At 40.4% G+C, this 25,254-nt stretch overlaps 1 protein-coding gene across 1 annotated transcript in view; it reads left to right on the forward strand.

The window, feature by feature from the left end:
* Positions 1-25,254, forward strand: part of RIMS2 (regulating synaptic membrane exocytosis 2) — a 626,259-nt gene that overhangs the window by 42,661 nt on the left and 558,344 nt on the right. Inside the window, exons 4-6 of the mRNA XM_057307663.1 lie at positions 16,717-16,790; positions 17,956-18,019; positions 20,429-20,625. Coding sequence (XP_057163646.1) covers positions 20,450-20,625 — 176 coding nt within the window. The 5' untranslated portion in view covers positions 16,717-16,790; positions 17,956-18,019; positions 20,429-20,449. The remainder of the gene's footprint in view (positions 1-16,716; positions 16,791-17,955; positions 18,020-20,428; positions 20,626-25,254) is intronic.

Consider the following 25,254-nt stretch of genomic DNA (forward strand, 5'->3'; position numbering starts at 1 on the left):
TATTATATTATCCCATTTGCCTTAGTTACATATTGCATATGCATAGCAAATTCATGCATGATTTTGCAAGAAACTTAATGATGGTAACCTCTATAGCGTGTCTGGCCTTTTCTTTTTTTCCATATTTTTTTAGATTATGTATATAATTATTTTATTTATTTATTTATTTATTCCTGGTGCTAATTTTTTTTAACTGTACAACTGACTATTATATACACTCTAACACTAATGTGATCACTTCTTTATCCCCACCTCCATTAACCATTAACACCCTGAAGCATAACTAATGTGTTCTTTTTAGAGCAAATATTGAAAATAGCACCATGGCTCATCTTCTAGTGTGGCCCCAGATAAAGTCTGTAAACTTAAAGCCTAACTTGTTCAATTTTGGTTTTAGTACTAATAAATCTCAACTGGGTTAGCTGCTGGAAAAAAGAGGAAAAGTTTTGAAAAAGTCTTTTTTTTTTTTTTTTGCTATGAGTATAGTTTATTTTTAAAAAAACTACTTAATACAAATTGTAAAAACTTACACCACACAAATACCTCATAAACTTCTAAATTATCTTCAAATTTAAATTTCACTTTTTCTGAGTCAAACCACTAAGAATAAACAAAGGCTCAGCTCATTTTATACACTATTGGAGGAAAAAAAGCAGTTAAAAACATGGTTCATGTCCTCAGCTTACAATCTTCCTAGTAAAGCATTAAAAAAAAGTTCTTCTCTGCACTAAATCTAAGGACAGAATAACTTCAGAAATAGGGGGCATCCGTGTTGTAGGCGCTAGAGTAACTAGAAAAGGCCTCAGTCAGGCAGCAGGACTTGAACTCAACTTTGGAAACGAGACAGTTCAGAGGAGAGGGAAGGAGAAAGGTCATTTTGGCAACATACTGGCTCTTCTACAGGCACTGAAGCAAGAATGTGCTTGGCATTGTAGGGAAGTGCCCAGATAGAGGTCCCTGTCTAAAATGAGAGTATGTGTTAGGAAATAAATTTTATACAAATAGGGTGGAGTTGGCTTGTGGTGGGCTGTCATTTCTCCGAAATGAGAAGCTTTTTCTCACAAGAAATTGTGAGAAGCTTGACCTTGATACTCCAGGCAATGTAGATTTTTTAAAAAGCTTTCTTTCTTTACGGGGGGAGGGGCAGAGGGAGGAGAGTCTTTTAAGGCGACTCTGCGCTGGGCGCACAGCCCAACTGGGGCTCATTTCAACCGGGAGACCCTGAGATCATGACTCTTCGACCTGAGCTGAAAGCAAGAGTCGAACACTTAACAGACTGCACCACCCAGGTGCCCCAGCAATGTAAATTCTTGAGACGATAAGTAGGGATGTGATGAAAATAATTATTAGACATATTAACGTGGGGGTGCCTGGGTGGCTCAGATGGTTGGGTGTCTGCCTTCAGCTCAGGTCATGATCCCAGCGTTCTGGGATCCTGGCTCCGTGGGGAGTCTGCATCTCCCTCTCCCCCTGCTCATGCTGTCTCTGTATCTCTTTGTCTTAAATAAATAAATAAAATCCTTTAAAAAAAAAGAAATATTAATTTGATAGCCCTATACGAGATACACTGAAGTAGGCTGAACTGTACTGGGGCAATGGCAGTAGAGAAGAAAAAAGGTGAAAGTAGAGAAAATGATTAAAAATAGAAGGATTTAGCAATGGCGCAGATATAGCAGATGCACTATGGTAAAGAGTCAAAAGTAGCTCTCATTTTCTCTATCCTACAAGCCTAGAAGAACTGATAAAAATGCTCCAGGCAACACTGTTAATTGGTTGATGGAAGCTAATGAGAACCATATTTCTCCACTCTTTATGTATCTCCTGGATATAATCTCTTCCCTTCAAATTCAGGAACATTCTATATACATTAAGATGTTTTCCCCAACCATTTCTTCTGGCATTTTTTTCCTCCATTGTATTTGTAAAGACCCAACCCGCAATTCCCCTTGATTTCAGCGCTATTTATCTTTTATTTTTAAATCTGATAAGCTTTCCTCTAACTTAATCTTTATATCTTCTTTTTTCTTATTTCTCAGTATTATTTCAACTCCATTAAATCTCATGCTCCCAATTATCTGAATACTTGAAGTCATTAGGGAGTTATCTTTGTACCAGCCCAACATAGCAACATGTAGAGTAGAAGGTAATCATCAGGTACCATGAAGATCTATAATTAAATTAATGACGATGGTAACAGTCAAAGATATCCCCACATTTTCAGTCTTGTTTTTGCTGAGATTTTCCTATTTTTGCTACCTCCTTCTCTTAGGGAAACTACATGAGTTGACATGCTTAAGAATGATCTTATAAACCTTGTAAAAATATTATATGCTATGTGACATGCAATGCCCTTTTCTTAATAATGGCTAAAACATAAAATTTTCCAAAGTTCAGTCAGTGAAAATACTGGAAGGAAAATCTCTAGAAGGAAAAGCCAAGTAAATGACCTTAATTCTTTCACCTCCGTTTTCATCTCCCTTTGGGAAGATTTGTGCTGTCCTACTTTGAATTATGCTGGGTACCAAACTCTAGCCAAATGTGAACAACATATTCTTCCTCGCTTCTCCTTAGGACAGAAGAAATAGGTGGTCATTTTGAAAACTTCACCAAATAGTAAGATAGAGTAAAAAATTAAAGAACATGGCAAAATAAAAACAAGCAGGCATAAAAGATGTCAGTTTTGATTATGAAATAATTAGAACCATACAGCGTTCTTAAAGGATTAGATCCACTTTGCAAACATGGTTTCCTTCCCTCTCATCTTCCTTCCTCTCTATGACCCCGGCCATCTCATTTACCATCACAGAAGAGCTGTTTTCCGGACATACTGACTCATTCTTGGATCAAAGTTTAGGAGCCTGGTTTAAACGTCTCAGACTAACTGAGGTCTTCTCATGAAGTTCAGGTTTCTTTCTTTTTTTGTTTTTTTCTTTTTTTTTTTTTCAAGATTTTATTTATTTATTCAACAGAGATAGAGACAGCCAGCGAGAGAGAGCCAGCGAGAGAGGGAACACAAGCAGGGGGAGTGGGAGAAGAAGAAGCAGGCTCATAACGGAAGAGCCTGATGTGGGGCTTGATCCCACAACGCCGGGATCATGCCCTGAGCCGAAGGCAGACGCTTAACCGCTATGCCACCCAGGCGCCCCGAAGTTCAGGTTTCTAACCTGAGGTATATACCTTATCTATCCATAGTAGATTATTGGAATTATTATAATTCACACCATGAGTTACCTAAACCTTTCTGGCTGAGGTTAACAGATTGTGCTAATTTCTCGAGCATCTGTGAGGAAGTGATTTAAAAGGTTACCATCATCGTCATCATTCTCATCCTAATCATCACAAAATGACCTTAATCGTATCACTGTATTACATACACAGTAACAACAGAGTAGTCATCTCATAGGAACAGAGGGAATGAAGATGGAAAAAAGATGAGCAATCCTGAAGGAAAAAATTATGACCTCCTACACTCTGTTAGAAAAGCGTTTAGTCATTTTTTCTTTTTTTCCTAAAAAAAAGGACAAGTAAATTAAAAGATAAATTAAAACTAAAGTGAAGGTGAGCTAGAATTTGGAAACGTGAAGTAATGTTTCATCAATTCACCTAACCAGATATATTAAATTTTTTTCAATACTTATGTTAACAAAAGGAAAAAAATTTCCTCATTTTAAATAAAGAAAATCATATTGTTATGCTTACATGGTTTTCTTTCAAGTGTCAAGATTTTAGAGTCAAAACATTGCCTATCAGTTGTTGGCTCATTAGCAGGGCTTATTGGTTTTAAATTAAATTCAGTAAATACTCAGTGAGATAATAGGCACTATGTTAGAGGGTAGGTGAATAATAAGAAGAAAGCATTTCACATGCCTTCAGGAGTCCATAGGCCAGTGGGAAAGACAGAACAATTATTAGAACCATTACCTAGGAATACATTTTTTAAAGTTTGAGAATGAAAACTAATTATTTGCATACTTATTATTGAATCTGTTTTTAGAAATGAGTTTGTTCCTGAAAAATTCTTCCCTCTATACTTTGTTATGTTGCTCTGGTGAGTTGAACTTTACAGAATCTTCACTTCATTTAGCATTATTATGGAGTACATTTAATGGAGAGAAAAAGCATTAGGTGAATGCTAATGATCTCAGTGTATAAATAAAAGATTGCATCATAATTAGACAGCTGGATTTGCCGTCTTCTTTTGAAGTGCAATGATTCAAGAAGAATTTTTCTTAACATTTCAGATCAGTCATATTTAAGTTCAAAATTAAAATGCCAGCCAGCAGCCAATCTACGAGCAACAGTTGCATTATGAAGCCTTTATTATTAGAGACATATTAGATACCCAAAATTCAAGTCATAACAGTGCAGTAAGATACATAATGTGTAGTTTCCTTTAGTAAAATATTTTGTATCGAAATAGCAAAATATTTTTATACAAAGTAGTGGGTCTGTCATCACTTCCACTTGCAAAGGATGGAAACTGTCAATAAGTCCTGTTTGCAAGAGCATCTCAGGTTCTAATAGTCAGGGAAGTAATAACAAGGTCAAAAGAGCAGTTATGAAATAAATGAATATGTTTTCCCAGATGCCACTTAAGGGAGAACACTTTGCAAGATCCAAAGGAAATAAGAAACTTAAATTGAGATTGTCAAGGCTGAGCAAGCCACTGGTGGAGGCATAAATATACTCATCAAACACAGCTATTTATTATAAAATCATGTTGGGGGGGTGCCTGGGTGGTGCAATTTGTTTTGGCTCAGGTCGTGATCTCAGGGTTGTGAGATCAAGCCCCAGGTCAAGCTCCTTGCTCAGCCCTGAGTCTGCTTAAGACTTCCTCTCCCTTTCCCCTGCCCCTCCTCCACCCCCCACCCTCTCCACCCTGCTCCTGTGCATTCTCTCTCTCTAAAATAAATAAATAAATCTTAAAAAAAAAAGAGAGATAAAATCATGTTGGCTTCAAACTCATTCTGAAAGCAGAAATGGGATTCTGTGGGCTCCTGTTTTAGGGAGTGAAATTGAGTTTTTTTTTTTTTTTTTAACCCAGAGATCCATTGCTTGTTTCTCTTCCCAAAGGGCAGTTCTGAGAGCTGTGATACTCTTTTCCACCCACGCCACTTCTTTTAACCTCCTAATTCCATTTTCTAAATAGATAGCACTGTATCCACCGTAAAACTATTTTATCCTTCATTGAGTGCTGTTTTCAGCTCAGTGCTGGATAGAAATATAATGTCCCTGACTTCAAGGAACTTATACTCTACTTAAGGAGGCAAGAGATATATGGATAAAAGATACAGTATAGGGCAAGAAGGCAGTGTTTATAGAAACTGACATTGTCAAAGAGATGGTCTTTAATTGGACCATAGGGATGGTGGAATGGATATTCTTTACCTACTTTCATTACCTACTTTGCCATTACTAACAGCATGTAGACTTTAACTTGGATGATATCCTCTACTATAAACTCAAGTACTTTGAAGGAAGCTTATCCCCCCTCAAGCTTCAGGAGGAGTTGTGGTTTAATCCAATCATTAGCACACTCCATTTCCCCTGGTCACATCATTGTTCAGTTGGGGCTGTGGGTAGGGGATGGGGAGAGGAGGATATGACCCAATCAGGGTGAGTTTTAGGAATCTTGTTTGGAATGCGGGGAAGAAACTCTCTTCCTCCAACAACAGGGTGAAGCTTGAAACCATTCTAGCCATTTTTCCAGATGTCAATCAGCTTGAGGGCCAAGGAAATATATGGAGGAAGGCACTGGCAAAGAACTGCAAAGAAACAGAGGTAGAGCCACTGGACCAAGCCAATCTGAAACCTGTTTTACCACTAGAACAATAGATTTCCTTATTATTTAACCTAGTCTAAATTGGTCTTTTGTTTCATGTAGCTGAAAGCCTTCCGATTTAGATGGCTACGTTGCAGATAAGTAAAGAGGCTGGTGTGTTCTGGGCATAACTGATACTGAAGACGTGCAAATAAGTCAGAAACCGCTTGAAGACCGAGAATAGACTAGTATGTTTGGGTGAAGGGTCTATAGAATATAATTGTCAGGACAAGTGTAAGGAAAAAGTGGTTTGGAGGCAGATGTGGAAAAATTTAAAACTCAGGCTGTGGATTTTGGACTTGTTTGGTAGGCAGGATCAATTAATGAGTTTTGATTGGGAAATGTCAGAATAACATTATTGAGCACTTACAATGTGCCAGGCTTTATACATATAGTACCTCATTTAATTATTGAAATCTTTAATGAGGTGCTATCTCTTTTCCTGTTTGACAGATGAGGAACATACTTAGTAACATGGTTGGTAACTGGCAGAGCTGAGATTAGAATGCTTGCATTCTGACATTAGGGCTGATACCCTTAACTATTGCTTTAGTGTGCCTCCTTCATGTAATAATAAAAGTGATGCTTTTTAAACTTAATTTATTTGACAGAGAGAGAGAGTACAAGAAGGGGGAGCCGCAGAGGCAGAGGGAGAAGTAGGCTCCCTGCTGAGCAGGGAACCTGATGCAGGGCTCCATCCCAGGACCCTAAGATCATGACTTGAGCTGAAGGCAGTCGCTTAATTGACTGAGCCACCCAGGCGCCCAAAAGTCATGCTTTTAAAAGGTTAATCTGCTAGTGGTGTGTGGAATGATTTGGAGGGAAGAGTAGAAGCGAGTGAAACAAGGGAAAATAGTTTGGTACAAAGTTTTAGAACTGAAGAGAACACAGTGATTCTCTTGTCCCGTTCTACTCATTTAATAGAGGAATTTAGGGTTCAGAGATGGAGACACCTAAGATGACATAACTAATTAGTGGTAAACTGACTCAAAGTCCAGTGATTTTTCTTCCACGACATTCCTAGGATACTGCAGTTATTTGAGTGGGATGTGATAATAACCTAAGTTAGAGTGGTGGTAGTGAGAAGACTTTAAGGGATATCTCTGAGATATAAAGAAATAATAGTATGTATGGGCTGATTAGATGTAAGCAAAACATAAGGAATAATTACAGATATTTTTGACATTTCTGCTCCAGAAGATCTGGGGGGAAATGATGACTCCAGTGATAGAAAAATGGAAGTCAGAAAGGAACTTTATTTAAAATATTTTGTTGAGGAAAGGGGTAGTGGATAAATTCTGTTTTAGGCATATTAATGCTATACAGACAGCTGAGTATGAAGGACTGAAATTAGAAATACAATTTTATTCATTTATTTATTTAATTAAGATTTTATTTGACGGAGAGAGAGAGAGAGCACACGCACAAATACAGCAGCAGGCAGAGGGAGAAGCAGGATCCCAGCTGAGCAGAGAGCCCAACTTGGGGGCTCCTGGGATCATGACCTGAGTCAAAGGCAGATCTTAACTGACTGAGCCACCCAGGTGCCCCAGGAGATACAATTTTATTTACTTTTTTTTTTCTTTTTTTTAAGTAATCTCTACACCTAACATGGAGTTTGAACTCACAACCCAGAGATCAAGAATTGCATGCTCTACCAACTGAGCCAGCCAGGTGCCCCGGAGTTACAATTTTAGATATTAGTTTTGTTGAGGTAGTTGTTGAAACCACAATTTTTTCATTAAACATAAAGTAAGAGTAAAACAGGGACTCCTGGGTGGCTCAGTCGGTTAAACGGCTGCCTTCAGCTCAGGTCATGATCCTAGGGTCCTGGGATCAAGGCCCACATCGGGCTCCCTGCTCAGTGGGGAGCCTGCTTCTCCCTCTGTCTGCCACTCCCGCTGCTTGTGCTCTCTCTCTTGCTCTGGCAAATAAATAAATAAAATCTTTTTTTTTTTTAAGATTTTATTTATTTATTTGACAGAGAGAGAGACAGCTAGCGAGAGAGGGAACACAAGCAGGGGGAGTGGGAGAGGAAGAAGCAGGCTCCCAGCGGAGGAGCCTGATGTGGGGCTCGATCCCAGAGCACCGGGATCACGCCCTGAGCCAAAGGCAGATGCTTAACGACTGAGCCACCCAGGCACCCCAATAAATAAAATCTTAAAAAAAAAAGTAAGAGTAAAACAAAGTGAGGGCATTATTATTATTTTTTTAGTCTCCTGCATCATCTGGGGTCATTTCGGTTACTTAAAAAAACTTTAGGGGAATAAACTTCCAGTTACTTTGAAAAAAGTTTTGTGATGCTTCTGTTGGATTTGGATAAAAATCCTCCAATCAGTGGTGGAGAGAAGAGAAGCAAAAACATGCTTAAGGTTGTACTTTATTATGGGCATCAACTCCATACACATTTGTATATTAGAAACACTATTTATAAGGGAATTAATTCCTGTGTGTATATTTTTTAACAGTGGGGTGGCCAAAGTCCTTCTTTTTCACTTTTGGTACTGTTTCCATTTTATCAAAGATTCTCATCTTTTTAGGGTAAAATCTGGACATATCCCAGTCAACCTTATAACATCAATTCTTTTTGAGTCTACTTCCCTCACTTCTTGGGGCTGCACTAACAAAGTAAACTTTGCCACCTTCATGGCACCATTTTCTTCCTTATGCTCTCTCTAATGTGATTTTCATCTGTGAATCTGAAACATCATTTGCTCACTTTCACGTTTCAGTTTTTTTTTTTTTTTAAGATTCTATTTATTTATCTGACACAGAGAGAGACAGCGAGAGTGGGAACACAAGCAGGGCGGGTGGGAGAGGGAGAAGCAGGCTTCCGGCTGAGCAGGGAGCCCGAAGCAGGGCTCGATCCCAGGACCCCGGGATCACGACCCGAGCAGAAGGCAGACACCTAACAACTGAGCCACCGAGGCACCCCCAGTGTATTTTCTTATCATGAAAAAATCACTCGAAATGTAAAGACTTAAAAACGAAGTTGATATAAATGAAAACTAAAGAACAATCAACATTCTTATTCTGCTGACATAGTTATTTATCTAGTACCTATTTCATTCTTCCCCCATTAAGTGGCAACCGTGTGGTTTGGGTGGGCCAAGTCTATCAGGTAATCTAATTCTCTTGCTACAGCGATGGGTTCAGGTTAGTCAGATCTAAGTCATCAGAGCGTGGCCTGCCAGGGGCCCCAGGGATGAATGAGAAGTGCTCCAATCCGCGCACCATTTAGAACATAGGTTGAATGGATATGGGAGCAGATTAGCTCAGATGTGGAAGGGCGCTGTTTTTGTCAGCCAGATTATGTCAGTGAAAGGAATCATTGTTATAGTGAATATCATGGACATCAAGAATGAAATGGAGTCCCTGATAAAACATAACTAGACTGCTGGTTCAACCAATTCTGAAACCTTATCTACTTCTGATTTTCTAGTTAAATGAGACAATAAATGTCCTCATTGTTTGTCAGTTTGTGTCGAATTTTCCTTTATACGTCACTGAAGGCATCCTGAAGTAAAGCATTCTTTCTTTATTGGTAAGTTGTCTGTTGCTATGGGGAAGAGCCCTGGAATAGACTCTATCTTTAAACATTTATACTTAGTTTTTCCTTCCTGACCGAACTACTCATGGCAGGGGTGCCTGGGTGGCTCAGTCAGTTAAGTGTCTAACTCCTGGTTTTGGATCAGGTCATGATCTCAGGGTTGTGAGACAGGGCCTCCCATGGGGTTCCACACTCAGCAGAGTCTGCTTGAAATTCTTTCTCTCCCTCTCTCTTTGCCCCCTTCCCCTGCTCATGCTCTCCTTCTCTCGCTCTCAAATAAATAAATAAATCTTTCAACTACTCATAGCAATTGCATGAGGCTTTACAATGAAGCCTTATTTATCCATTGCTTACGTATGGGGAATGTGTCTGTTACCATTCTCAGGCACTTACAAATGAGCTCATTTTCTCAAGGGTGTTATGATCTTGAGATGTCTTCTGGGATTTCCAAACCCTGGTGTTTCTCAAAGGAAAATGATGTTGTTAAGCCTGCCAAGATTTCCTCACCTTCAGTGTGGTTTTCAAATGTTACCATTTCTTAATTTCTTGACTGTTGGGTAAAAAAAACATTAAAAATATCTTACAAAATGATATATTTTAAAAGAAATAAAAAAAAATAAAGACACTGGGATGCTTTTTATGTTGAGTCCCGCAATACAGATGCTGAACTGATTCTTCATCATGCTGTGGAATAGAAATTTCTTCTAAGATGAAAATGTTCTGTACTGGTACTCTGCAAAATGTAGCCACTAGCCACATATAGCTATTGAGTGCTTGAAATGTGACTAGTATAACTGAAGAACTGAATTTCGAATGTCATTTAATTTTAATTAAGATAATAATAAATTGATTTAAATTTAAATAGCCACATGTGGATAGTGTGGCTATGGCTACCATATTGGACAACATAGTTCTAGATCAATCTGAGACTATTATAGGGTTAAATAGAACAATGGCCAAAGATGGCTATAGCCAAACAAGTGTATTTTTATGGTCTTTTTTGTTTTTGTTTTTGGGATGTAGTTCATCACTGATTTAATGAGATTTTATACCTTTAAATCAAATTAAGTGAGACTATTGGATTCTTGTGTGGACTTCTCTCTCTCCCTCACCTGTCACAGCTGATTAGTCATCAAGTCCTATTCATCCTCCATCTTAAAAATTAAAGACACCCCCTCCTTTCCATCTCCATTACCATGGTGACCATCATTATCTCAATAGGTTCTTCATTTTTCTGTTTACCACCACTCTTGCTTCTGTCCATTTCACTTCCTACCTGTTCATAGATTAACCTTTCCTAAAAACAATCTTACCACATCACTTTTCTACTTTAGACTACACTTCACACTCAAAATGTGGTCCATGGATCAGCGGTATACGAGGCATCACTTGGAGCTCAACAGAAATGTAGACTCTCAGGCTCTATCCAAAACTAAGTGAATCAGAATCTGTATTTTAATGAAATGTGTAAAGGTGATTTTTATGCAGATTCAAGTTGGGGAAGCATTGTTGCAGGATGAAGTCCAGCTCCTTACCATATCTCGGAGGTGCCGTTTCCAGCCTCATTTGCAGCAATCACCCCTTCCCAACCTCTTGAAACCCACCCTCCAAGTCATACAAAATAATTTGCAAGTCCATGTATTCATCTTTGTTTTTCTGCCTAAATAACCTTTCTTTCAAAACTGATTTGAAAATTTTCTATAGTTTCAGGGTGCCTGGGTGGCTCAGTCAGTTAAGCGTCTACCTTCAGCTCAGGTCATGATCTCATGGTCCTGGGATCTAGTCCCGCTCCTTAGGCTCTCTGATCAGCAGGGAGTCTGCTTCTCCCTCTCCTTCTGCCCCTTTCTCCACTCGTGCTTTCTCTCTCTCTCTGTCTCCCAAATAAATAAATAAATAAATAAATAAATAAAATCTTAAAAAAACCCCAAACCCTGAAAATTTTCTATGGTTTCTCATAAAAGGTAGGTGTATCTTCTCTTTGTACTCCCACAGAATTATTTAGATACCTCTCTTACAGCATATCCCACAGTGGATTTTAAGTGTTTGTGCCTCATGCTAGACTGTGAAGTTTTTGAGGTAGACAGCTATGTTGTTCTCAATAGTTCCTGATACATGCAGTTGCTGTTTGAGTGATATGTTTCAGAAGTCTTAGATAAGGGTAGTATTTTATAGAATCATTACATTTTAAAGGTAGAAAGAATCTTACTGATCACCTGGTAGAAGAATTTTATTTTATAAGAGGAAAACCAAAGCCCCCAAAGTTGAATAACTTCTCCAAAACTATTGGCATGGTGACATTTTCTCTATTTATTGGCTGAATAAAATATCCAGCCAATAAATATGATAAATTTATTACTCTCTCTGTTATTTGGATGAACTAAATTATCATTGACTAAGGTAAAGACTCTAATAAACTTGGATTAGTCTTGATCTCTTCTGCTAGTCTTTTCTTCACCTTTCCCTTGTGGGAAATGACAGGACTCTGTTCTATCTCCCTTTCAGTTTCGTGTTATATGACGCTAATCAGAAAGATAGTGAAGTAATTAAGGATGCAGTACCATCGGTACACGGCTGATAGTAAGCTTTGCCTCTCCTTTCATCAGATCTAGGATGTAGTTTCTTGAATTTCACAGTGTCTGGCAGAGTAAAGGACATGGAGGAAAGCATTTGGATCAGACACCATCTAGATAAGGCTAAAGTGATCCTCAGAGGCAGAGGGAGACATGTGAAGCATACAGCAGCCAGTTCATGGTGCAGAAGATAAACCCACCGTGTGTCTCGGAAAGCCACAATTTTGTTTGAAATCTTAGATTGCAGGCTATTCCTAGGTGATTAGATTTTGGCCAAAACTTCCATAATCACTTTCTACATGTTTTCAAATAAACAGCTATTATCTTTTCTTCTAATTGGGAAGATTGTTATGGCTTTATCTTCTTGCACTGTATTTTAACCTATGTGGATGACTTCTATATTCATTATTATGCTTGTCTTACAAATCCTAGGCCATTTGATCCGTTTTTGCCATGAATCTTCATTAGAAGATGGACTCAGTATTTTTGGTATTCCTATTTCTGGATTCCAGATAGAGTCAAAATCTTGTCCTAGGGGAGAATATAATCTAATCAGAGGGATTTTACCCTTTCTGTAATGGAGAATCCATGAACTCTATTTCAATTAAATTTATTAAATGTCTAGCATGTAGTATGGTAATTACATGATGGTTATGACACAGATCTTTATCTTGGAACACACTGAATTGAAATAGATTTTCTATACCCATTACACATTGTCCATCTGAGCCTAATTCATATTGCACCAAATACAGCACAATCACAAAATTTGATGTGCAAACTGAGGTACTTTTGAGAGTGAAAGGAGTTGTAATTAATAATTACACCTGATCAACAGATTACAAGGGATGTCCTGGGCAAGCTGGGATAGCGTTAGATAAACTGGAACATACGGCCACCTTAACTAAACATTAGTTTCTGTTACAATTGCTTTTTTGCCATTTTAAGTATGGCAGTTTAGGTTAAATATAACTATTTTATGATGCCTATTATATGTTAAACATTGCAGTAAAAGTGTACTCATATTTTAGTCAGGGAAACTATATGCATGTAACCATATTAAGCAATTGTGTATAGTAGCGGTTAATAGTGGACAGGGAGCTGGGAGACCTCAATTTGAAAATTTGCCTTGGAATTCAATCTCTTCCTTCAGTCAAATGAACAACCTCTCAGGTTGTTTTCTAACCTGTGAAATGGAGTGATACGAATTCTTCATAGGATGGTGTGAGAAAGTGGTAAAAAATGTGAAGGCAGCTAACATGGTATGTATCAAATAATGAATGCTTGATAAAAGGTTATCCGAGTTTGTTGATTTTCTAGTTTAATGAAAGTCAGCCAGAGTGGAAGCTAGAGACTCTTATTCTTTTGCTAAAAACTTTTATTATGAAGGATTTTTTACTGTCATCCATGGCCAGTTTTGCTCCATTCACACCCCATCCATATTATTTTGAAGCAAATCTCAGATATCACGTCCAGTAATTTCATCCATAGCTTTTTTAGTATGTATCATTAGGGAGTCTTTATTTTTTAACATCATCACAGTATCATTATTAACCTAAAAAAACCCAATAAATTCCTATTATTATCAAACACCTAGTTACTGTACACATTTCCAGTTCTCTGAAAAGTTTTTCCAGTCTTTTTTTAAAAATCAAAGTCCAAATGAGGTTCACGAATTCTTGTAGTTAGATGAGGACTTTTAGGTTTCATTTCAAGTATAGATCCTCCCTCCAGCTCTTTATTTTTTCCTTGTAATATATTTGCTGAAAAAGCTGAACTTCATTCCACATATTACAATCCCCTGGTGCAGTTTAATGTGGTCCTTTGTTCTCCGTGTTTCCTGTAATTGATAGGTGGATCCAGAAGATGTTCAAATTTAGGTGTTTTTTTTTTTCTTCTTTTTTTGCAAGACAACTTCACAGGTTGTGTTGTGTTCTGTGTTCTTCCATCAGGAAGCACATAATGCCTGGCTGATTATCTTTTATGATGTTAGCAGCTGTTGCTTTTCAATTGCTATTTAATGCCTAGATCCATTTGTTCATTAGGGATTTTTAATTTATTTCTGATCTCATAAAATTCACTTGTCTTTTTACTTCTATAAGTGGTCAGCAATGTAACTAAGATGAAGATATAATTAAGAAAATAGTAACATCAGTTATGCCTCTATGTCCCAACCTCTAATATTGTCCTATTGCATTTTAAAGATGTGCTCCCTGACTGCTTGGAGGGAATAAAAATAGAAATAACTTTATAATGCTATAAATGAGGGGCGCCTGGGTGGCGCAGTCGTTAAGTGTCTGCCTTCGGCTCAGGGCGTGATCCCAGCGTTCCGGGATCGAGTCCCACATCGGGCTCTTCCGCTGGGAGCCTGCTTCTTCCTCTCCCACTCCCCCTGCTGTGTTCCCTCTCTCGCTGGCTGTCTCTCTGTCACATAAATAAATAAAAAAAAAAATCTTAAAAAAAAAGTGCTATAAATGAAAGATGATTAGAATATGATTTTCCCAGATCCTTTTAATATAAATGACTCTATGGGTTTTATGACATAATAATTAAGAAATAACCTTCTACATGGCTAAATACACAAAAGGTAATTAATAAAGCTTATCTACACCAACATCCACTAAATTTTTCATTACTTCTTAGCCTCAAATCCCAATAATTAAACTGTACTAATCTCAAGCTTTTTTTCTAGGAATAAACAATGTATTCTTTCTCTGATGCTGTGCTCTTTTGTTATCCCTAATATGATACTATTATTTTAATTTAAAATGACAGTATGGTCCTATGACCACAGCTAAGTACTTTGTGTTGCTTTTCCAATAATGCTGATTAACTTTTGGTGAACCAGTCATATTCTTCCACACAGTTCCTGGTCAAGAAATAACATGTTGTCATTTGACAACTGGCAAGATTAACAGTCAGCTGTGGCCACTGCACTGACTGACTCACCCAGGGATTTAAACCATGACCTTGGCCTCATTATCATGCTGTTATAATCTACTGAGCAAAATGGCCAGAAAAATGAATTCTGAAGACAGGAGGTAAAAATTCTGCTATTGTGTCTCCAAGCCCACAGCACATCTGTGTCCTTTCTGTAATTTGATTAGCAGCTGTTTTGGATATGGACGAGGAACTGAAGGCAGGATAGTCTCCTGAAAATTAAAGCTGATCATGTCAGTCCTGTGCATGAAAAAAACCTCCCCTGCCTGTCCAAGGACTATAGAACAAGTTCAAATTCTTCATCACAGCATATAAGGTTGTAGCATAATCTTCCTACAACCTATTTCTCCAGCGTTGTCTCTTGCTCAGTTCTCTGCCTCTTTCTCTGCATACTCCAGTAACAGTGATTTTTCTCACTACTTTGTGCCATTCATGTAATTGTGGAGCATATATTTATTGAGATCCTATAATATATAAGACAGTTTGGTAGGCCATGGGGAAACTGGAGTGAAGGGCATAGGCCTTACTCTTAAAGAATTCATGGTGTAGTTGAGGATACAGAGAAAGAAGTCAATGCTTACAATGCCATGTGACAAGAGCTATCTGTGAGCAAGGTCTGTGCAGTGTGAAGACAGCCTGGGCTAAAAAGCTGAAAGAGGAGAAAGGGAGGGATGAGTATATGAAGACAAAGAAGATAACTAACTGAGAGGAAGGTTATGGGAGAGGGAGTAGAAAGTCACAGAAATGAGAAACTACACTTTCAGTAAAGTGCATGAAGGTTGTCATGGCTGAAGAGGGGAATATGTTGGTAGGTTGGATTGAAGAAAAGCCTAGAGGTAGGCAGGAGATGAACCGTAAAGGAACCTATATACCTTGACAAAGTTTAGATCTTACTTCTCTATACCTGTGTTTCCCTCTTTTGAGAATGCTTTCTTCCCTTTCTCCGGCCCAACTTAAACCAATAATGATGACACATTCTCTTTCCAGAAATTCATTCAACAGGTGTTTGTTGGAACACCTACTATGTGCCATGTACTGTCTAGGTACTTGGGCTACATGAGTAAAGATACTGCTCTGTGCATGTGCTTATGTTCCAGTTGAGGGAAGTTGATAACTAATGATATACATAGTAAGTTGAGATATTAGTAAATGTGGAGTAAAAGTCATCACAGAATGGCCAGTGCTATGGAAAAAAAGAAAACGGGTATAGTAATGGAGACTGGAGCAACCAGGGAGCAGTGGGGCAGGCTGGAGTATTAAATAGGAAGAATAACTGAGCAAAGGTTTGAAAGAGCAGAGGAAGTCAGCAAGTGAATATTTCAGTGAAGAGTGTTCTAGGCAGAGGGAACAGCTAGAGGCAAGCCTGAAAGAAAGTAGTGGATGAGGTCAGAGAGATTATGTGGGACTTGTACACCAATTAAAGAGTTTAACTTCTACTTACTGAAAATGGAGAGCCACCACAAGATTTTGACCAGTGGAGAGATATGCTCTGATAAATGTTTTAGGAGGCTCGCTCTTCATGCTATGTTGAGAAAAGACTTTAGAGCCGTAAGGATACAAGCAGGGAGATCTGCTAGGAGAAACTGTAGAAATGCCAACCATCTAAGTATATTCATGTACAGTAGGAAAGCTGCAATAGTTTCAAGCACTGCAGGGAGCCAGATAATCTTAGCAAAGTACTGAGTCCTCAGTAAATTCTAGTGATGTGATTAGTTTATGATTTTAGTTTAGATATGCCTCCTATGACTTATGTAGTAGATTACAAGTAGCTCTTACTCACACGTAAAAATTAAAGTCTGCAGACTTACAGGCTTTACAAACTTGTGTCCCCATAGGAATTGAAGGACTTGCATTTTGGAGGTAGTGTGCAGCCTATCAAGAGGACCTTGAGAATTCAATGATGAAGACGGTCAGTTCCTTCTAAAGTTAAGAAGAACAATCCGTTTGAACTCAACCTCAAATTCATATATTTGAGGGATATGCCCAAGCAAAAGATATACGCCATACAGGATACAGTAAGATATGATAAACATTTTAAGTAAAATACTAAATCAGAACAAACAAAACAAAATGCTTCTAAGATCCAGACTATAGATCAAAAGACAGAGATCTTTTGAAGGATAGAGGTATTTTGAAGTTACTTTTGGTTCTGAGCATAGCAATCTCGCATTAAATTGGGCCTATTACTTTGAAAAGTAGTCCATGTAAAATTCTATGTGATATATATTTTATCTATATGATACATAGTCCGATACATTTTTATTTTGAAAAGATATATGAATCAAAGTAGAAGACAATTTTAAGATACTTCCTGAGGATTCCCTTTAATAGGAAAACCACGTGTTGTCATAAAGAAATGTAAAAAGGAAACACAGTAAGATCACTCACTTCTGCTTCAATCCTGTAAGAAGTCAGCTGTCCCAATGATACCATCTCGTGTGCATTGTATTTCACCTGTAGGCAGTGTCTCCAGGCAGGTGAGAGGCAGTGGGGGTGCAGGGAAACACAGCCACTGGCATGCTATGTTACTGGTAGAAAATAGTACAGCACCCAGGATGTGGCTCTACTGTAAAGGAAGCACCAAAACTGTTTAATTTGGACAACTACTTTTAAGTTCACCTTTATATACTCAATGTAACTAAAATAACTAAAAGAAGTGTTCTTGTTTCCCACTTTCCAGGTCCTCCTGTTTCCTATTTTGCGATGCTCACGGTGTAATTCTGAACCTTTGCTGTATATTAGTCACTTAGGGAGTGTTCAAAATATACCCATGACCAGATCAGGGTCCTAACCCCAGAGATTGATTCATTTGATCTAGGGTTGGACCCAGGTGGTATTTTTGAAAAGTGACCCAGATAATTTTAATGTGCAGCCAGGGCTGAAAACCACCATGGTTTCACATTGGAGTAAAAATATCTAGGTTCTAGTTGTAGTGCTGCCTTTTACTAGCTGGCTGATTTTTAAGTCCTCAGTTTCCCGTAGGATGACAAGGCTGGCTTAGAGATTTATAAAAATTCTCTAACTCTCAACTAAAACAAAATTTAATAAATTGGGATACATATGATCTCTTCTAGTTTGCTCAGCTCTGAAAAGATGAAAGCAGAATTATTTGGAGTATGCTAGTTTGGTTTGAAGCAGGTGAGTTAAAAAAAAAAAGAGCACTTAAGTAAACTTTTCCTTCTTCCCTCTTCCCAATTACAAGGTCTGGGAGAAAAGAAACACAGACATTTAAGCTTTGAAGTCACAAGAGACTTCTAGGGCTGCTATGTCTGTCACCAGCTCTCTTAAATTGGGAGTTAGTCATATGGTACCTGGCGAACAGAGGCAGGAGGGAGAGCACTTACTAAACACCAAGAAGGTAAATAAAATACAACCCCCAAAGGCCTTATACTAATCATCTAACCATAATCTGGCCTGGTACTAAACACTGCAAGTGTGGAAGGTGAGGTAGGGGTGTGCAAATATACATATACACACACGCACACACACACTCCCCAACTCTCTTGTGGAGGGCGCCCAGAAGAGGGTGGTCACTAGTGATGCGCCCCCAGTCAGGGCCACTGGGGCCTTTTCTCCATCTCCCCCTCCCCCAGCTCCCTCCCAGCCCTGCCCCCACCCGGAGGGTTGTCAGGACTGCACTCAGCTAGGTCCGGAGAAGGCGGCGGCAGTCACTGCCATTCTCCCGCAGCTGGTTCTCTGTATCTTTCACTGAATCCATCTCTGTGCCTCTAAAAACAGACGCAGACGCTAACCTGATACCCTCGCTTCTCTGCCTCTTCTCTCTAGACTAGGTCCCGCCCCCACCCCCACCCCGGAAGGGCCAGATAGACCGAAGCCCGTGGCCCAAACTCAGGCTCATTCTCACCCTCCGGATTATCCTAGCACCTCATGGCTTCCCGGCTCCTCTTCATCCTCACAAACCTCCCAGACAAACCCTAACTCCCACAATCTCACCTCCCTACTTCTCCGCGCTCTCCCACGTTGTCCCCTCAGTACCTCTCCACGCATTCTTGACCAAAAGCCCTCAGTTTTCCAGAACTTGCTCATCCTCTCCTCCCCAACCCCTACCTTCTGCACAGGGTCCTCGACATCTCCTGCACTCCCTACTGGCTCATAGCTCTCTCTCCCTCCCTTCAAGGAACCCTGGCGGGTCCCCTCATCCCCGGCACCCGAGGTGACCTCCCCAACCCTATACACTCTCCCTCCTTCCAGGACCCCACCCACGACACCTCGGGAGCCCCTCCACGCACTCTTCACCTTCAAGCCCGACACTTGGGCATCCTCCCCCTTCTTCCGCACAGTTCCCTCCTTTCCAAAACCATAGGTGCCCCCACTTCCCAATCACACCCCATCTCCGGACCTCTCCTCCCCTGCCCCCAGGCTCCCACTCCTTTCCCTCGGACCTGACCCACGGGGCGCCCCCCTCACAAGCTCGCGTTCTCCACACCCCCCTTGAAAACTGGCTTCCTAAACCCCCCCGCCCCCGCTCGCCCCCAGCCCACAGGTCGCGCTCGGGAGGGGTGCTCGCCCTGGCCAGGGCGGCCGGGAGGTGACGCGGCCCCCGCGGGAGGAGCCCGGGAGGCGGAGGGGCGGAGGAGGCGCGGGCGGCGGCACCGAGCGGCGGCGGCAGCAGCAGCGTAGGGAGCCCACCCTCAGCGCCGACTCCAGGGACCCAAAGGGCGGCGGTAGCTGAGGGTCCGCGGGCAGGCGCGTGATGAGGAAGCACCAGCGCCCGACCGTGCTAAGCGTTGGAGCTCGCTTGGATCCGGGCGTTAGCAGCCGATGGGCCCCGGCCCCGGGAATCTCCGCCGCTAGCCCTTGTCATCCCTTCCTCGCTTTCGCTTCGCTCTAGCCCGGAGCGGTCTCCCGCGGCTGTTCTCGGCCCCGCGGCCCTTTCCCGGGCGTTTCTGGAGGGGTCCTCCCTCCGCGGCGCCTGGAAGCCCAGTGACGCGTCAGTCGGCGGGACAGCTGGCTGCTTCTCTGGGAAATTAGCCCCTGTTTCCTCACTATTCTCTCCGCTCCCGCCCCGGCGCCCCTCCGACTGGCAGGACGCTGCCTCCTTGCGCTCGGAGCGAGTTCCCGGGACTCCCCTAGGGGCTGGTTCGCAGCTTACCCCCTTCCCCTCCGCGGCGGCGCGCGCCCCCGCCGGACACACTCGCGCCCCGGCCGGCGCGCCGCCCTCCCGCCCGCTCCCTCCAGTCACCCCACCCTTAGCCGTCCCCGCCACCTTACTCCACCACCCTCCCCCGCCGCTCCGCGCACACCGCGTCCCGGCCCGGCCTCCAGCTCCTCTCTGCCAAACCGCTCACTTGCCAGCCCTTCGCCCCCGGGAAGAAGAAACATTTCCCGGAGCGCACTCCTCAGCCCTCACTACCCCCGCGCTCGCCCTCCCCCCCCCAGGCTCTTTCTTTCTTGGGGGAGGGGGGCTGTCGCCTCGGATTGAAGGCCATTGATTTGTATGTATTTGTCCCAGCGCCGGAGGCTGCCCCAGCCGCCCGCGCGGGTGCCGCCGCCGCCGCTACTGGAGTTGCCTCCCTGCTTCCCTAGGGTGGTTAAGCTCCACCAAACATGTCGGCTCCTGTCGGGCCGCGGGGCCGCCCGGCTCCCACCCCGGCGGCCTCTCAGCCGCCCCTGCAGCCCGAGATGCCCGACCTCAGCCACCTCACGGAGGAGGAGAGGAAAATCATCCTGGCCGTCATGGATCGGCAGAAGAAAGAAGAGGAGAAGGAGCAGTCGGTGCTCAAGTAAGGACCCGGCTCCATCTTCCCGCCTCCCTCCCTCCCCTCCGCCCCCACGGCCGCTGCCCTGCGGCCGCCTGCGCGCCCGAGATCGCCGCCCTCCCTCTAGCCCGCGGCGCCTGGGCCACGAGGGCTGCGGCCAGCGCCGGCCGCCGGGACTGCTTTCTGGGTGTCAGAGCGCGGGGGTGTGTATTGGGGAGCGCCAAGGCCGGTTGAGATGAGGGTGTAGAGCCCTTGGACGTTGTAATTTTCCCGGGCGTCCTTCCGGCTTCCCCCGCGGGCCAGTTGGGCTCCAGGACCCCCTCGGGGCTGAAGCTGAACCCAGGTTCCGCGCAGCCCCTCTCCTTTCCAGCCGCCCCCGCGCGGAGGCAGTGACTGGGGCAGTGAATCCAATATGGCCGTGCACAGGTGCTCCCTGGTCGGGACCCGGGCGAAGGCGCGCCGCCGGGGATGCGGGCGCAGCTGGGGCGCCTCGTCCCGCGTTTCCGCAGGGCGGCTCTGTTTCCAACGCGGAGACGAGCAGAGCTGCCCACGGTCGCTGCGGGCAGGAGGGCGGCGGTGCAGGCGAGGGGCCTAAGCTCTGGCATGTCTCGGGTGGGTGTGCGACCGCCGCCATCTTCCAGCCCCTCCCCCTCGGCGGGTTCTAACACCCTGCACTCTGCTGCTCTTCCTGTTTGGAACTAGTAAATCTGTTTAATCCTGAAGAGACTCTGAAGAGGCTCCCATTCCTACCATTACTGCGGTTTGGGATGCTTCCTACCTCGTGAAGTTCTACTACTCGTGTTCATAGTCTAGGCAGCTGGGATTTTGACGAGGGTGGGATAGTAAAAGCAGCACCCAGGCATCGGTTTAGCGCTGTGTAACTTCAGCACCAGGGAACTGTCCAGACAGAAATAACGAGCTTTGAGACTCCTTTTCTTGCCCGTATAGCAAAGAGATTTGTTTCTACAGGTTTGCTTTTAAATGTTTTATGGGTATTTGATTTCTCATTTACTGTATGAAAGAGATTGTGCAGAAGATGCGTAACCTTTTTATGTTTTTCCAACTCAACTTTTTTCTTTTTACTTGAAATGAATTTTTCACTAAGAGATTAACTTGTGCAGTTTATATGCTAAAGGTGGGATGGTTCGTCTGCATATTATCAAATACACTTTTCCCATATTTTCCACAGAAACACACAATTGAAAGAGTAGAGTTCCTTTATGAAGGAACTAATACACTGACCTCTAATCATGTAAAGTTTAAAAACAGGTTGTTGAATTCAGTATTCTTTAATACACTTATAAAGAAACAAGTTTCTGTCTGTACATATATATTTTCATATTTTAATGAAAAATGCTATAAATTGTGGTAACAAATTTATCAAATATCTAAGAAAAATACAATTTCTCAAAAAATATTGAAGCACTAAGAGAGCAAACGTTCCTGACATGTTAACTGGAATGAAGAAGAATTACTTCTTCAAAGCTAATTTCTGGGTTTGGAGACTTCTTTGGGAATATGACTTATTAGTAAGCTTGGCAAATGAAAAACGGTTAAGCAATTTAAGTAGCTTATTTTAACTAGTGGAGTAATAAAGCATTATTTTTAAAAGCTTTTTGAGCATTCTACTCACTTTGCTTTAACTATATATACTGCCAACACCAAGAGTTTGATATTTAGATATATGAATCTATATTTTTTACTATAATTACAGTAAAATTAGTGGTGCCAAAGTGGTGTCAAGTAAAATGTAGTTTTATTTCTTTGACCCACATGTTTAAATGTACAATGTGTTTTTATTTCTTTGTAGTATGCTAAATCATAGTATTTACTGACTAGTACACTATTGTTCTGATATGTAGAAATGTAAATGAACTTTTGAATACTAAATTAAGAATTATTCAGAGTGACCAGTATGTTACATTAGGAAAATGTTGTGAAAGGGTTTTTCAGGTAGGTTCATGACATTACATACATTACATTTCTGTGTAAACCTACATATGATGCAAATACCTATAATGTTTATGCATTCATAATTACACAGGTTAGGTAGAAACATTCTCTAAAAATACACTCATACAATCTATGAAATTACACTGTTGAAAAATCTGTTCACATTTATTTTAAACATCTATTTGCATTTCTACCTAACAGTCTTGGAAGAGGTCATACCTCAAAATGGCCTACATGATTTCAGAATTATTTTTATTATTCATTTTGACAAGTTTTTTGGAGATTAAAGCATAATGTACTTAAACATTTAATTTTAAATGTTGTTTAAAATGTTTTTGGCTTTTGTAGTAAAGTAAGACTAGGCAAGGAAAATGAGGAAAAGAATAGACTTTATGATAGAATTATAATAAAAAAGATTGTTTTGAAGAATTTTATAATTTATTAAGTAGTATTATCAATATTGAGTACTAAGTTATAAATACTAGATATAAGAAAAAATAATACTAGTATTCTTTTTTTTTTTTTTTTTTTTTTTTTTTTTTTTTTTTTAAAGATTTTATTTATTTATTTGACAGAGATAGAGACAGCCAGCGAGAGAGGGAACACAAGCAGGGGGAGTGGGAGAGGAAGAAGCAGGCTCATAGTGGAGGAGCCTGACGTGGGGCTCGATCCCGTAACACCGGGATCACGCCCTGAGCCGAAGGCAGACGCGAAAAAATAATACTAGTATTCTTCAATAATTACTATTTCTCATTAAGTTTTAGGAGTCATTCATCTGGTCAAGACTACATTATCCTTTGTTTTTATTTAGCGATGTCCATTTAATTGCATGTTAACACCTATTCTGAGAGAAGGTCATGGGCAGAGAGAAAGTGAAAATCACATTGATGTCTGCTGCTTGTAACAACTATGTTAAAAGATAAGTTTGATGTGTGAAAAATTGAAACCATTGGATGAAAATATTTTCATGCTAAGTATTCATACAGAGTGGGGTGTGCATATCAAAGTACATCACAAGATGATAAGCTGGAGTACAGGCAGAGAATATGAAAACTTCTATTTCTATTTCTATTTGAAAATGAAATTAAGTTTTACTGATATTTAATATATAGATTGACAATATTAAGATGCATATAATTTGTGAATAAATATGCACGTATTAAGAAGTTCACGCCTGAGATATTTTTAATGAGAGAGGTGAGCAATCAAAGGAGATTGAAACCACTATTGAGATCGTTACTATAGTAATCTTTCTCTTTAGGAAGAGATTAATTAAGAACTACTTATATTTAATTATTAGCAATTTCTTCAAAGCCATGCTTAATATCCACGTACTTAGGAAGTCTTCTGTCACCATCAAGTAATTTCATTTTATATGGGCTTGAGATACTAAAATTTTGGAAGCTTTTTTATATCTCAGTAGATCCCTCAGTAGATCAGTAATTACTTTTTTTATCCTTACATGACAATCCTTTTTTTTAGTTTTAGTTTTGATAACTCAGTCTATTGGTAAAATCTCTTATGTTCTTTTACTTATTATTTTTAAGCCTTGTCTTTCAAGATTGTAAACTTCTTGAGGGCAAGAAGAGAAATGTACTCTTCTTTGGAGTTTCTGTTTTGCAGCATCCTTAACACCCGCACATACTAGATACCTAATAAGTAATGTTGATGTGACTTGTGGTAATGTTAATGAGGCAGATTAGAAATTTTGTTGGGAAAATGAAGGATAATTTCTTTGAAAGAAAAGCATAGTTTATTAAGTTTATGTTTTTCAGTGAGGTTTTTTTTTTTTAATGTAGTATTGTGAAAAAATGTATGAAGAAAGCAAAACCACTGAAATCAATAGAAAAGTATTCATTCAGTAAATATTTATTGAGTTTCTACTATGTGCATGTCATAGCCTTTCAGATGAGGGTTTTTTAAATAACAAATTAGAAAATATGTTTCTTGATGTGTAAATTATCTTTTTATTCTTAGTTTGAATTTTCTGTTAATGTCAAAGGGATAATTTGCTCCCCAAATAAAGGAAGACAATGAGTAAAAGTTTCATGATAGATCAGAGTGACAATTTTGCTACATTTAAAGCATAGATGAGCAGTTCTAAATTTTTTTTGATAATTTTAAGAGTATTTTTCAAAGTCAGTTTATAGGCTTCTTTATTTAATGGATAATATATACCTATAATACAAAATTTCTTAGCTATGTTTTTCCCCAAGCCAGGGGCAACTACTCTTGCGAGTTTATTGTATACTATTCTAGAAATATTCTATACGTAGGAGTAGAGATGTGTATATATCACAGGTGTGTGTGTGTGTGTGCATGTGTGTGTGTGTGCACAGATTTATGGATGTATATGTGTACATATAAAAACCGCAAATGTGTACTGCAGTTTACTTTTTAGGAAATCAGTTCCACATCCATTAATATATAGTTTTTTCATTCATTTTAATGGCTGCATAATATCTCATTTTGTGAATGCTCTGTAATTTCTTTAACTAGAACCGTATTTTTGGATATTTAGGTTGATTCTAATTATTTTGCCATTAGAAACAGGACTGTGATAAATATCTTTGTACATATATCATTTCCTACATATGTGAATATATCTTTGGAATGAATTCCTAGAAATGCATTGTCGGGTCAAAAGGTTAGTGTATTTTAAATTTTAATAAATATTGCCAAATTTACTTTCATAGAATA

The sequence above is a fragment of the Ursus arctos genome, unplaced genomic scaffold (genome assembly GCF_023065955.2).
Source record: "Ursus arctos isolate Adak ecotype North America unplaced genomic scaffold, UrsArc2.0 scaffold_6, whole genome shotgun sequence".
NCBI classification, from domain to species: Eukaryota; Metazoa; Chordata; class Mammalia; order Carnivora; family Ursidae; genus Ursus; species Ursus arctos.